The 15,241-nt window shown below is 42.2% G+C and overlaps 2 protein-coding genes across 2 annotated transcripts in view; both read right to left on the reverse strand.

Annotated features, from left to right (window-relative positions):
• LOC149702499 (rho GTPase-activating protein 45-like) overlaps positions 1 to 624 on the reverse strand; it is a 27,187-nt gene extending 26,563 nt beyond the window's left edge. The window contains exon 1 of the mRNA XM_089866307.1: positions 309 to 624. The gene's annotated coding sequence lies outside the window, so the exon portion shown is untranslated. The remainder of the gene's footprint in view (positions 1 to 308) is intronic.
• Positions 625 to 732: 108 nt separating this feature from the next.
• LOC149702500 (uncharacterized) lies at positions 733 to 7,689 on the reverse strand. Its single transcript, XM_089866333.1, has 7 exons — positions 7,500 to 7,689; positions 7,364 to 7,411; positions 7,226 to 7,267; positions 7,138 to 7,158; positions 7,008 to 7,070; positions 1,042 to 1,201; positions 733 to 970 (listed from the first exon to the last, which is right to left on the reverse strand). The coding sequence occupies exons 1-7, from the start codon at positions 7,566 to 7,568 to the stop codon at positions 963 to 965; spliced, it is 411 nt and encodes a 136-aa protein (XP_089722459.1). The 5' UTR covers positions 7,569 to 7,689; the 3' UTR covers positions 733 to 962.
• Between the last annotated feature and the right edge of the window lie 7,552 nt (positions 7,690 to 15,241).

Below are 15,241 nucleotides of genomic sequence, written 5' to 3' on the forward strand. Positions count from 1 at the left end.
GTTTGTGTCAAAACGTTACTAACTTCATACGAAAACCTACGCGTAGGGGCTAACTTGGAATTATTACCGTTACTGCTACCTGTTATTTACCTCAATAATATTTGCAACGGGATAGGGGAGTTAACTGTACTTAGAATTGGTTTGGAGTATGACATAGTTTTGGGATAAGTAGGTTTCTCTAGGCTGGTTTTTACTTATTTGTCGATTTAATCACGTAAAGAACTATTTACACGCTTAATTTAGACATATTCGAGTTTACTACAATCACATTTACGCGCAAAAAGTAATTAAAAATGCTTAAAACTTACCCAAGTTAACTGTTTGTACCGTTATATTCAGCGTTAAGCCTTGGCTCTCTGTCAGCACCATGTCAGATTTTGGCTTCATTACAAGCGACTCAAAGCACTGAATTAGAGAACGCGAGTGTTAAACGATAATTAACATTACTGTTGACGAAAATATAAGCCGGTAAACAATTAAAAAGCGCGCAAAACTTTATCACACAAACGAAACTGGGGCATCACAAATTCACAATCTCTTCCACATGACTGAAGCTGCTGCAATAACTTGTTCCAACAGCTGGGCTTCAAGGCTGAGATACCGTTAGATGCGAAAGTCCCGTTATATGGATGAACTGCTTCAGACTACTGTAACTTATCAATGTGCTTCAAACTCTATATAGTTCTGTAAAATATTAAAATTACTAAGAAAATGGAAAAATTGACACAAATTTAGTTCAAATATTTAATTTTAAGACATTGAAGTTGGCGATACACAATTTTAAATTGAAAATAATACTTAGAAAAGTCTTTTGACGCCTATAGTATTTTTCACGCGAATTTGTCCTAGAGCTAGACCACTAACGTTGAGATAATACTGGTAATGTGGCGCCATCCTTACAAAGGCGCGAATTTTGAATGTTTTAAACTTGAAATGGCGCGCGTTTTTGTTTCAAAGGAGTTTTAGAAGCCTACAGATGCAAATTTAGAATAAGAAACACTTCGAATACGAAAGTTATTCAAAGAATCTTATATATTATACCTTCATCTTCCAAATCACTGATAGCACAAGCGCAAAAATAATCATTACTGGTAAGTTTGACTTTTAGTTCACCATCACAGCTGCATTCATGGAATTCTTCAACCTTAGGGGCATTATTCTCATCTCTTTTACGTCTACCAATCACACGGTAACTTGTACCCTAGAAAAAATATCCAAAACAGCATTGGTCTCTTATGCTAATACTGATAAGTTCATAAGATGGCTCTCGAAGTTGGGGACGCAAGCTAGATGGGGTGTATCTTTTTCCCCCCCTTGCTTTGGCTTAACGCTCGCGTTTTTAACTTCACACACGCTAGCTTGGGTCCTCATCGATGCGGAGTATCACACCTCCTCGGTGGTGAGAGCTGGTTAACCACTACGTTGTGTGGGCTAAGCGGATACGCGCCCTTCCCAAGCCAAGGTGTTGAGGCATCGTGCCGAGGGCTGCATGGTACTGGGGAAGTAAAACTTCGGTATCGCTAACGATCCCCTCGGGGCACCGGGCGACACCCCGTTGTATCTAGCCTTCCACCCGGGTGGGGGACTACCGGGTGGTGACCTTTTACTTGCCCCCTTACTCGTGGGATTCCCATGGATAAATTAAATCAAAACAACTCTAACACTACCAAACCTACGGTGCAGGGGTCTGCTCAAGGCAGAACCCACACTGATACCACTTCACAAGGGCTTGTATCCAGCGATACTCGTGACGATTTATCGGTGCGTGTGTCTGGCAAGCCCTCGAAAAGTACCTTGCGTCGTCGTCTCAAACGACGGATTGCTCGGCAAAAGGTCAAATCGGGGTCTGAAACGGTCTCCACCGCCGCTGGGGGTGCGATGGCTCGTGACAACCCAATGAAGAGGCCCAGAGCGGAGGATTCGACTCCCTCACCAAGTACCTCGCAGGCGGCGTCGAAAAAGGCTAAGTCCTATAGTGACGCCGCCAGCTCAGAAAAGATGGCCATTGTCAAAAAAGGCTATCCGACGGCGGTCATCACGGAGGAAGACGTGGGCCCAATTCAGAAGGCGATTCTAAGGGCGCTGGATGGGATACCTTCGGGGAGCCCTCTACCGCGCCTTGCGAACTTTAGCCTGACGACCGGGGCCCTAGTATACTCCTGTGAGGATTCGTTCACTGGGCAATGGTTGAAGGACAACTTAGCCTACTCGGTGGTGGGGGATGCGGTGCTCTCAGTAATGAGAGCTAGCGAACTCCCTAAGCCGTTTAAGGTAATGTTCCGCACCAAGGACCAGATCACCAAGGAGCCGGCGGTGCTGTTTCGGCGCCTAAAGGTCCTTAATGCAGGTTTTGCCACTGAACGCTGGAAATGTATCCGGACGTACGTGGACAGGGCCGTACGGTACTGGGTACTGCTAATTGATGGCTCCTCATTGGAAGCCATTAAGAATGCTGGTTTCGTGGGCTATACTGGAGTGGACAAGGGTTCCTTCAAACTCCTTCAGAACACGGAAACCACTAAAACCACTGTAGCCGAGTCTGCGGCGGGGGGTGGGACTAGCGAGATGGGGGATCTCGCGGAGGAGCTCTCTGGTGTCGCTCTAGGCACAGAGGGGGAGGGGGGGGGGTGGCTCATTCGGAAGTCTGTTCTTCCATGGATGAGTCCACCCTACTGGAAGAATCGGATGGGACCCTTCGGGGTTCAGCCGATGAGCGTCCTAGTGGTCCTGGTGAGGGGGAGGATCTTGGGACTGGGAGCTCGCCTGTCGGGGGGGGGGGAGGTGCCATTAGCCCTCTCGGGACCGATGAGGTGTAGCTAGGTCCCTTCTGAACCCCTCTCTTAGGGACCATGGGGACGCTACGTGCAATTCAAATCAACTTGCACCACAGTAAGGCGGCCTCTGCGGTACTCTGCAGGAGGTTTGCTATAGAGGGTCTTGATCTGGCCCTCATACAAGAACCGTGGATTTGCCATGGCAAAATCCTCGGTCTTGACGCGGCGGGGTCACTATTCTATGACCAAACTGCTGCTAGACCTAGGGCGTGTATTTTGGTTCGGAGGGATCTTTGTTGTATCTCTCTACCGCTGTACACTTCCCAGGACACGGCGGCCGTGAATCTAGTCCTGGCCACTGGGCATGCCAAGTTGACTATCACGGCTGCCTCCGCATACTTTGCCCACGACGCGGACTCTCTCCCGACAATTGAGGTGATCAATTTGGTCAATCAATGTGAAAAGAGAGGGGACAAGCTAATCATTGGCTGCGATGCCAATGCTCATCACATCACGTGGGGCAGCTCTGACTGCAACAAGAGGGGTGATGATTTACTAGAATATTTAGTTGGTTGTAAACTCTATATTCTTAATCAAAACAATGAACCTACTTTTGTTACTTCTAATAGAAGGGAGGTCATTGACCTCACGCTAGCCACAGAAAACCTCGTGTCTTCCGTGTCTAACTGGCATGTGTCAAATGAACCGTCTCTGTCGGATCATAGGCACATCTGCTTTACTGTCGCGATTACTTCTGTCCCGGCGGGGACGGAGATACGCAACCCAAAACGGACTAATTGGGCCGGCTATAGGGAAGACCTAATCCTACGCTACGGAGGGGGTCACACTCTTAAACTTACTTCACCTAAGGATCTTGATCGGGCTGCTGGTGATTTACAGTGCTCCATCATGGAGTCGTTCCACCGGAACTGCCCACTTAAGACCGTCAACCGCTCGAGGCTTGTCCCTTGGTGGAACGCGGATCTCAGCCGGCTTCGTAAATACACGCGCAGGCTCTTTAACAAAGCCAAGCGCACGGGTGACTGGGCTGGATACAGGCAGTCCCTTAACGCCTACAACAGGGCCATTGGAGCTGCTAAGAAGGACTCCTGGCGGACCTTCTGTGAGCAAATCTCCAATGTCCCTGCCACGGCTAGGGTCATGAAGATTCTAGCGCACGACAGCACACATCGACTTAATGCTATTAAGCTACGGGAGGGTGTGTACACTAAATCTGGGGCTGAGACTCTCAAGCATATGCTGGAGGTCCATTTTCCTGATTCTACTTTTATTAATCCAACAAACCCTGACTCTCTCTACCCTGTCTTGTACAGGGCTAAGAGGGAAGACTGGCTTGTAGCCAGACAGGTTGTCACGATTCCCAAGCTTCGGTGGGCTGTCAACTGTTTTGAGCCCTACAAGTCTCCGGGACCCGATGGGGTCTTCCCTCTGCTTTTGCAGGAGGGCTTAGACCACATCGCCTCTCCGCTATGCAAGATCTACAGACTTTGCATTGCTCTCGGTCACATACCTCGTGACTGGAAACGCTCTAGGGTCATCTTTATTCCCAAGCCCGGGAAGGCTTCCTATCTCGAGGCGAAAGCATTTAGACCCATATGCCTGACCTCCTTCTTCCTCAAAATTCTGGAGAAGTTGGTGGACAGGTACATCAGAGACGAGGTACTTTCGGTAACTCCTCTCTCTTCTTCACAATTTGCCTACCAAAAAGGCAAATCCACTGAGACGGCCCTTCACGGCCTTACGAATTGCCTGGATAGGGCATTCGAGTTTCAGGAAATTTCACTGGCTGTCTTCCTCGATATCGAGGGGGCCTTTGACAAGGTCTCTAGCTCGGTTATTACTGAAGCTGTTGAGAGATTTGGCATCAGCGCCACTCTTGGCCGCTGGATCAAGTCCATGCTTACCGACCGCGAGGTGTCGGCGTCCCTCCTTGGGGACTCTCTAGGGGTGACTACCAGCAGGGGCTGCCCTCAGGGTGGAGTGCTCTCCCCCCTGTTGTGGTGCCTGGTGGTGGACGAGCTCCTGGGGAGGCTCGGGGGTGCTGGGGGCTGTTGCTGCTTCGGGTATGCGGACGATGTAGCGATAGTCTTTACGGGGAAGTTCCCGGATACTGTTACCGCGCTTATGAGATCTGCTCTCTCTAGCGTGGAGCAATGGTGTCAGGCGGTTAACCTCACCGTTAATCCTGATAAAACTGTCCTTGTTCCTTTTACGAGGAAGAATACTAAGGATCTGTTCAATGATATCTCTTTCTTTGGCCAGGTCCTGACAAAGTCCTCCGAGGTGAAATACCTGGGGGTGACTTTTGATTGTAGACTCACATGGAAGCCGCATCTTGATCGGTGTATTAAGAAGGCCAAGATGCTCTTCTGGAGGACCAGGAGCTCTGTCGGCCAGACTTGGGGCCTCAACCCCAAGGCTGTACACTGGCTCTATACTGGGATCATCAGACCCATACTATCTTACGGGGCACTTGTCTGGTGGACAAGGGTCCGGCTTAAGACGGTGCAGGCTGCCCTGCGCAAGCTTCAAAGGCTTGCCTGCATTGGTGTTACGGGGGCCATGAGATCGACCCCAACTGCTTCCCTGGAGGTGCTCCTCGACATGCTTCCTCTTCATCTCTTCATTGAGGAGGAGGCTGTCATGGGAGCCTACAGGCTCAACATTAGTGGCTGTTGGGTTCCAAGACTTTGGGATTACAGCCATACGAAGCTCTTTCGGGAGTACGCCGCACTTGAGCCGTCGCTTACGATGTGCTCTGACAAAACCGTCACCAGTTTTGATTTCACTAAGCCATTCAGTATCCACTTCCCCAGTCGGGCAGAGTGGACTAACCTGCTGCCTCTTGGCACTGGGGGTGAAACCATTTGGTTCACCGATGGCTCCAAGACTGATTCCGGCGCTGGCGCCGGCTATTACTGTCAAACCACAAGGGTCGGCTTTTCTGCTTGCCTGGGCACCTTCGCTAGTGTGTTCCAGGCTGAAATTGCCGCGATCTGTTATTGCGCAGATTACTGTATTAACAAAGGGTATACCGGACGGACTGTGAGAATTTATTCTGACAGTCAGGCTGCCCTGTACGCTCTGAACCAGTGTCAGATTTCTTCTCAACTGGTGCGTAGCTGCCTCGACCTGCTAGCGCGACTGGCATCCTGCAACAGGGTTCTGCTGTACTGGGTGCCAGGGCATAGCGGATATTATGGCAATGAGCAAGCCGATAGATTTGCGAAAAGGGGTGCGGAGGCCAAGCTCTTGGGGCCGGAGCCGGCCGTCCCCATCCCCTACAGGCACGTCAAACGGTGTCTGCATGACAGGTTGACTGTCATACAAAATCAGCTCTGGCACAGCATGGAGGGCCAGAGACAGACAAAGTTGTTTGTCGATGGTCCCTGCAGGTCTCGTGCTAGGGACCTAATTTCGCTCGGCAGATGGGATATTAGGCTGGCCACCGGTCTTTTGACCGGGCATTGCCGGCTTAATAGGCACCTCCATCTGATGGGTTTTGCCGACGACCCTCTCTGTAGGTCGTGTCAGGAGATGGAAGAAACATCCGCCCACGTACTTTGCGAGTGCGACTACTTCGCCTCGCTTAGATTAGAATATTTTGATTCACACACCCTGGAACCCTCGAGGGTCTCCTCTCTCACGGTGGAGCGAATTCTTAGCTACGCTGCAGCTACAGGCCTATTCAAGGCCTGATTACGAGGATGCACAATATGCCTTTGGCATCGGTGCTAGGGCGCGTACCCTCCTCATCAACAATAATAATAATAAGTTCATAAGATATGTTCCATAAGTTTGTCACTGATTACAAACTGGAGCTTGTCATGAAGTGAATGAGGTAGGTCATAGATTCGTGGTAAAGCGACGCCTGGTGAGGCGCTGTCAAAGGCTTAGTAATGCAGACTAAAGAGGAAGATGGAAGTTCTGCAAAATTAACCACCGAGTGTAGGACTTCAATTCTCGCTTCCGTCGTTCTCGAACTAGCTCTTAGTAAGCCTCTAGCATAGCGAAGTATAGGTAGTGTCATACTTATAGAACATATCTTATAAACTTATGATAATACTGTATAGGCCCTACTTCTTGAATGAATTTTTTTTTATTGCAAGATATGCAATTATAAAGATTGTGTATTTTAGAGTACCCCGATAAATTTCAAAGGGCAATATTAACATTTTTCGATGGAAAAGATATGTTATAATTTGTTTTTACTTGTCTGCAAGCTAGGCTTATGCAATTCCCTTGGGCAAACGTGATATTGGTTGGCAGATAAGGCTGAATTGATGAAAGAGAAGTTAATGAAAGGTAGATCAACATTCATTTCAAAGAAAAAATAACATACTAAACCAACGCAGCCTTGCATCTGAAAATATATTCATTATGAAAATTTAATCAAGCAGAATGGATGTCTGAAATCTTAAGAAACTTACGATGGTTGAATAACTGGATCTCAAACATTGAACGCACTGGCTCTATGAACAAATTGAAAAACTTTAGGCAATCGAAGAAATATAAACTTTTAATAGAAGTAGATTAACAAATCGCGATAGATTAAATTAACAACTTACCCTTAATTGCGTTTGATCCGTTGAAGTTATACAAACTCGAACTTGATTCTGTAGTATTTCAACCAACATTAAATTAAAAAAACATTTATTTCATTAAATGCTAAGTTCAGAAATAAGTATTGCAAAACATTCTTACGTAGAGATATCCCCAAAATCCATTTGAAAATCCCAAGGACACAAAGAGGACAAAAATTACCAGCTTCATTTTTTAATTAAAATAACCTGGACAGGAACAATCAATTAAAATAACCTGAACAGGAACAATAAACTCCCTTATTAATTTAAAAAAAAACTTAATTCAATTTTCGAAAAATACAGAACTTTGCCTGTGAATATGACCTTTCATATAAGATTAATTAAAAGAACTTTCGATAAACCAAAGTGTTGCCATAAAAATCCTTCTTAGGAACTGGTAGAATTCAACATTTAAAATTCCCATTTGGTAAATTAAATAGGCCCGTTACCAGGGAAATATCGTATGATTTTGTATTTGAATAATATATCCCGCTTATGTTAATATCATAAGTTCATAAGATATGTTCCTTCCATAAGTTTGTCACTGGTAACTTAGAAACTGGAGCTTGTCATGAAGTGATTGAAGTAGGTCATAGATTCAGGGTAAAGCGAGGGACGCCTGGTGAGGCGCTGTCAAAGGCTTAGTAATGCAGACTAAATAGGACCTAGATGGAACTTGGTCCTGCAAAATTAATTAACCACCGAGTGTAGGACTTCAACTCTCGCTTCCGTCGTTCTCCCTCGAACTAGTTATCTCGAGCTGTAAGTCTCTCAGTAGCATTACGAAGTATACTTATGGAAGATATCACTTATAAACTTATGTTATTATAAATAGTTGAACTTGTGAATAAGTTATATACGTGTTTACTGACTCGAGTTTTTGCTTTATATGTTATGGCCCTGTGGATCAGTCTACAGAAAAAAAATGAAAAAATAAAAAGTTGAATGTGGCCCTTCCTGGAAGTTTTTAGATCTTATATTCCGACCGTTTTCATGATCCCATAGATTTTAAAGTAGTCCTCACTCTGTCAATTTGTGATTAAGATGGATCGTTCTCTAAGCCCTATGGATTTAAAACGAGTCTAGGATAGAAAAATCGCGCCAAATCTGTACCTGGATAGACAGGTAATTCAGTGGAAGCTATTGGGAGGCTACCCATTTTTCCCAGGTTTATAGTTTCAAATGTATTCATTAAATGATAGCGAATGGATCAGATACAGAGCCACTTTTATAAAGGCGGAAGAGGATTTCAAATAAGTCCAATATCGAGAAGTGTATATATATTGTACGATTCGGAAGTTGAAAAGAAAAAAGAGGAAGTATTTTTGCACCTAGCTTGAAGTAAAAGCAAAAACGATACAGATATGAGTAAAGGATAACCCCAGTTCAAAGACGCAGTAAAGGCCTTTTCTTAACATTAAAACCTTTTAACAGAATTCTTTCTTTTAAAGTGGGGAAAGAACTTATTAAAAATTTAATTGAAACCCATTTAGTTGTCGCGGTATAAAAGTTAACTTTAAGTACAATCTTTACAATGATAAAATTCCACCTACCTTTTACAGAAATCGAAGAGATTTATAATTAAACTTTAATTTCGCGGATGAATCTTTTAAACGTGATGTAATAACTCTGGGTTTTACGGAATCTAAAATCAAAATTGAAATTAGCAAATCATTCTTCGGACATTTTATATATATAGCATGAATATGGATGATGACAATGTTTTCCGGTAATCATTCATACAGCCTTGAATTTTAGAAACCCCGGAGTGAGTAGTGACATTATGGGAAAACAGAGAAAACAACGAATAATAATAACAAAAAAATATATATATGGAATTTTTAATAAGCAAACAAAGGCTTAGGTGGCATATTTATGTCAAAATCACCCTCGTACAGATATGTAGGTCTATTTTTCTAAGCCTTTTTTTTTAATTTAACCGCATTTACTATATATACTTTCACTGTTAGTAGAACACGACGAAAGAATTTCATTTTTTAAAGTAGAGTATCGCCAAATTAATTAAGCCGAAGTTAAGAAAAATAATCTAGGATTGTTAGTAATGGATTGGGAATCGGCAGTTTTCTGCCTTTGCTATATAGAAAAATAACATAATCTGCCAACTCTCCATTGAACGAAAAAATAAAAATTTTCATTTTAATAGACGTTTCTATTAATAACAGATGGGAAGCAAACACCACAGGGGCGGGGGAAAGTTACCTTCTTAGGTTAGTTCTCTTGAGCCAAGAAGCTCCACTAGGGGCTGTGCGAGTTGGCTAGCCTCCCTTCCTGCATGCGTTGCCTCTTGGTCAGCGCTAAGGAACAAACCAAAGATATCGGCCCGTCCCGTCTGTTTGCTGGTTTCTCTGCAAGAACTTAATCGAATTGTCTCCTAAATTGCATTGTTAACCCTAATATATTTGGGCATAAAATCGACTTAAATGCGAGTCATAATGTGAAAGTGTTGCAAAATTAATACGACACGACTTTTACATCCTCTCTGTTCATAGACCGTTAATTCATAATTTTTGTTTTTTAAAAATATGGTCACCTAGGTTCTTTGTTTTGTTTATTTGAGGAAATGTAGTTATTATACAAATACCAACGTGAGCTAACACAAAAAAACAACAACAGCCTGCATTTGAGGTTGTTTTAATAATGCGTTTTTGTGTGTAACAATATCCTTGAAATAAAATGCGTATTTATGCAAATTATCTTTCTGCTTCATTTATAGTCACCTGTATTATTTGAATAACCTTTTTGAATTAAAAAACTCCACTAAATTCTCACGAGACTTTCGCCTTTTACACGAAGAGCTAAGCAACCACGTATTTAAAAGCTTTAATTCCTTTTTGATAGAGTTTCCTAAGTTTTTAATTGAACTTAGTTAAGGAGATTATCTTTCCATTAGAGGTAGTCATGGTCTTAAAATTATATTATAAAAGTTACAGTGTATACAGCTTAAGTTCATAAGATATGTTATATAAGTTTGTCACTGGTAACTCAGAAACTGGAGCTTGTCATGAAGTGAGTGACGTAGGTCATAGATTCAGAGTAAAGCGAAGACGCCTGGTGAGGCGCTGCTGTCAAAGGCTTAGTAATGCAGATTGAATAGGACCTAGATGGAAGTCCTGCAAAATTAATTTAACCGAGTGTAGGACTTCAATTCTCGCTTCCGTCGTTCTCGAACTAGTTATCTCGAGCTGTAAGTCTCTCGTAAGCATTACGAAGTATAGGTAGTGTCATACTTATGGAAGTAACATTTCTTATAAACTTATGCCATTAATATAGGAATTGGATAGTTGTTGCTTGGTATTCTATAGACCTAACTTTATAATCTAACAAAATTAAGCATAAATACTAAGACTGTTCCAAGGAACCTTTTAAGTTTATCTAAATATTTTAAATCTTCCAGAATTATCTGAAAAGATACCGGAAATAACCGTGCTCAATTAGTAATTAATAAATATACTTTGGTCTTATCTAAACCCAAGGGATAAAGAAATATTTTATCTCCTTTTAGGAACGAAACAGAATTTGTAATATTCCCACGGTGTATGGCCAATATCAACTTCAGACCAATATAGGCCAAGGGATTTTAAAGTAAAATAAAAAATAGATTCTATGTAGGCCTACAGGAATGAAAGTATCATATTTCTTCATTCCAACCAAACTTTGGGAAAAATCATGGACTCCATTATAAAAGAGAGGACCAGGAAAGATGTTTTATGCTTTGGGGGTCAAGAATGCAGTGAAACACATACTTCGGGGAGGGTGGATTGTCATTTACTCCCTTCTGCTACTACGAACTTTCTCGTGACGTCACATCCTCCTATCTCTTACCTCGGTTTAGGCGACCATATTGGAAGTCTGTCATCTCATACAGGCCATACAATTTAGACCATACCAATGTTGACGTCACGTTCCCGTAGCTCCTCCCCTTTTATATTTTTGCACGTGTCCTTCAGTTTTCCCATCGTCTCACAGGGAATATTTTTAAGATCCATGGATAGATAGATCTACAGGAAGAACAAAATTCGACAGTTATTTTAAAGCCGAAAAGGAACAGATTTATTTTCTAAAAGTCCCCCGGAATACGAAAAACCTTTTAAGGAAGAACTAGTTTCGATTTTCTCCTTTGCTTTTATATCCTTTAAAGAATTATATCGCCTTACAGAAAAGAGAAGAAATGTTTCTTATAAGGACGCGCTGTTCCGTTCTTCAAAATTAACCCAGATTCCCTTTAAAAAACTTAACAAATATGCGCTAAGTTTTACAGGGATGTACAATGTTTTATGTAGGGGCAGGGACAAAGTCAAATACCAAGTTTATCTTCCATCAAATAGAACTCTACGGGGCATGCGTGAATTTCGTAGCGGGCGGTATTGGGAAGGGGCATCGACAATTTTACAATTTCGTGTCGTTCCACGCTTTACTGTCACGTGACATTGCCTAATCTCCACTCCAAAAAGTAGATACGCTACTACTTCAAAATATAGTTCCTCGTAAGCATTGCTTACTTATGGTGTTTTATTTGTCTAGAAGATCGCGGACAGGCAATTTATCACGTTCAAGAGGGTGTGTAAGGCTAGATTGAAAACGTGACAAAAGGCGCGGAATTATTTGTAGACAAAGATAGGTGTGAAATCTTTACACTTTTCTTTAAGCTATATAGGCCTACCTTATTTCTTGAGATTACGGCATCACCGTGACCTTCGACCTTACCATTAGATCCAAAATTGCATATTCCCGCTAGCTGTTCAAACCGAATAATATTTCAAACGGACAACCGTAGCCATAGATAAAATCGCCCAAGTATATTATTGACTTATCGCGAAAGGAGTTTAACTATATTTACGATTTCGCTTCTAGAAAGTGTCGAATTTCGGATTTGGTAATACTTATATAGGAAGTATTATCATGGCCAGGTAACGGAGGAACTTTAGGGTTTTTGGCTGCATCAATGTATTGGTTAAAATATTAATGTTTTATTTTTTCAATTCCAAGATGATTCGTCCTTTGATATTTGCCAAAAAATCCGTTAGGGAAATGTGTATTTTATACAAATTACGTTTCGACTCGGATCCATTGAATAAATTTTAGATTTAGAAAAGGCGTACTAACGTATATATAGTAAGACGCAACGTTGGAAGTAGTACTGTTAGTCCCATAAATTACTAAAACGTAAACTTCAGTAGAATCAGAAGGGGATTACAGAAGAAGCGTGACACTCTGTATCCTCTTAATACTATAGTTATGTGACATGATTCTTCCCAGGCAAGGGAGTCCTTTTGGTTTGCTATCCTGCTCATCAAACTTCAGATGGGCGTCATCGCACCGTGCTAGGGTGAATTCTATAACTATTTAGTATTTACTAAATCCTCAGCAAACAAACCTTGATTGTCTTGACGTGGAGGGACAAAAACGCACAAGCGCATGCATACGCCTTGGCAAATAGTTAAACGTTAATAGAGTAATGATGAGGGAACTATTTACATGGCGTATGTCATTCGGTTTAGTAACCTTGCTATAATAAATGTTAAAATGATGTTGGGAAGAATCATATTACAATTATGATTACACCGCTTTGTGGTTGGTACACTTCTCTCGAAGAGAAGTATTATATACTTCTGATAAAACCTAGGCTGCAACTTAAAACGCCCACGTTAAAATTCCAAATAAATTTTGATACCAGAAGAAGCATTTCCAAGTACAGAAATCGAACAGAAGAATTCCAAAAAAAGGAACTTTTGAAATTCCCAAATGTTACCAGAGAAAAACTACACACAAAAGTTAAAAGTATTTTCTTTTGAATGTTAAAAACTTTCTCAGACAGTCTGAGTCTTAGGCCTATTATATTTTTGTCTCATCTCTAAGTAAGTTTAAAGGTCAAGATTGTGATGGAGTATAGAAGAATAAGGAGAGATATGTCTGGGACTGAATTTAATTTTTTTTTCGGTGCAAGGCTTCCGTTTTTGGTCCCAACCGGGGAAGTCGGAAGAGAAAGAGAGAGAAAGAGAGAGAAAGAGAGAGAATCACCAGAACGTAATTATTTTGCGGACAGTTCCTTACCACTGTCCCGGGGCTCTCCCCAGAGCGCCACACAGAAATGAGTAATGACCCTCGTGGTGTGTCGTGGGATGGGCTACTACGGAGAGTGTACAACAGAGAAACCGAAGTAATATTATAACCACAAGTAAAGAAAACTTCCAAAGACGGTAACGAATTAAGTTTAACTAGACTTGGAGCGAGGTTGGGAAATGGTGAGGAAAAGCATCTCGGGTAGATTGTAAGAAATTCATTACACGTACTACCCAGGAGATTTCAATCATCAATGCGGCGAGAAGCAGACGAACCTCCTAAATAGCTGGTATCCTGGGAAAAGACCTTTTCAAAAAGTAAGGCGCCGGTTAAGACGGAACCTACAGACGGTATGTGGACGCAAAGACGTTAGATTGGTGCAGGACTGGCAACATTCAAGCCCTAAATCCCTTTGTTCGAAGCCACATCTAGCGTTTTTGGAAAAAGGTCTATTGTGATTTGTGAACGAATAACAACACTTCGAATATGTTAGGTGTTACTGAACTCTGTGTAAGAAATCATGTTCAATAATGTGTAGCACCCTAGACCTACAGAGTACGTTCTGTACTTTAATGGCGATAAGTAAAAATTTCGCAAGAACTTTCAAGCGTTAAGACTAACTTGCAGTTGAAAGTTATAACGACCTCTCTTCTTCAGACAAACTTTAGAACAATCCTAGTCTAGACGTTTCTGATCACGTTTTCTTGGTTCATTTTTTAATCCAATTATCAGATAGTTTGAAACTGAAGAGGTCTTGGACAAACTGAACGTTTCTATTGAGACTCATTTATCGAGGAGTGTTACTAATATCCGTGACTCCTTCTTGTAAGGTTACTTATGGCTAAGTTTCTTCAAAGCGCAAAATCCACCACCACTACCAATACCCCCGGAGCGCGAAAGCGTCAACTAACCACGCGGGGGATTTGCAGCTCGCGCTAAAACTCTAGTGCAATTTATGACATAAGCCGAACGCCTTGAAAAGAACGATGGTTAGGGTCACTCGTTCGGTCAATGTTATTAGCTGCCCTACTTATAGTTCCGTACACGCCCCCCAATAGGATGACGACATGCTGCTGAGCTTCGTGGGAGGACCACAGATCCTAAACGCAAAAAGATGAAACAAAGGTTCGCGTCCGGGAGAGTCGAGTTTTTGTTTTTGTTTTCATTGAGATTACACACTGTGCTAAGCCTAATTAATGGAGTTAGGCCTAAAAATTTGAAATATAGGTTTCGTTCTTTACGGTTTCTAATACACGCAAGGTCTATGGTAGAAGACGGTAACCCGACCCGTTATTGAAGCGATCTTAACCTAACCTTACCAAATCTAACAAAACACCATTCGATTGAGTTAGGCCTAAAAATTTAAAATAGGTTTTGCACTTAATCGTCCATAGAACCCAGTGTACTTCGGTTCTATAATTTCCTTTTTTTGAACACCCTGCATAATTTCACAGAAGTATATATCTGGTATTATCGCTAGGATAGCTATGTAAAAAATATCATAAAATATTTCAAAATGAAAAAGTTTCCAAAAAACTACGTAAAGTTATTATAAGAAGGGGATTTTCCCCAAGAAATTTCTATACGTTAAAAAGTCTTAAGGTGGGTGTATGAAAATGTATAGGAACGAAAATGGAGTGAAGAGTAATGGAAAATAGAGCTGGGTTTTCATTTGACATGGTGGAATCCCCGTTGAGATTCTCTTTCCACCATACCAATTTTCCTTAGCATCCCCAAAAGAATATTCACGCTCTCTCACTCTCTCTCGAACTGTTCTTCCGT

The sequence above is a fragment of the Phalangium opilio genome, unplaced genomic scaffold (assembly GCF_054372755.1).
Source record: "Phalangium opilio isolate 3A_F unplaced genomic scaffold, DU_Popi_V2 ptg000017l_1, whole genome shotgun sequence".
NCBI classification, from domain to species: Eukaryota; Metazoa; Arthropoda; class Arachnida; order Opiliones; family Phalangiidae; genus Phalangium; species Phalangium opilio.

What these genes read in the sequence shown, in the direction of transcription:
- LOC149702500 (XM_089866333.1), bottom strand. Translation starts at nt 7,568, where the DNA reads ATGAAGCTGGTAATTTTTGTCCTCTTTGTGTCCTTGGGATTTTCAAAT. An exon ending in GATTTTGGGGATATCTCTAC is followed by an intron (nt 7,412 to 7,499) that starts GTAAGAATGTTT and finishes GAAATACTACAG; the next exon opens with AATCAAGTTCGAGTTTGTAT. An exon ending in TAAGCCTAGCTTGCAGACAA is followed by an intron (nt 1,202 to 7,007) that starts GTAAAAACAAAT and finishes TATTTTTTCTAG; the next exon opens with GGTACAAGTTACCGTGTGAT.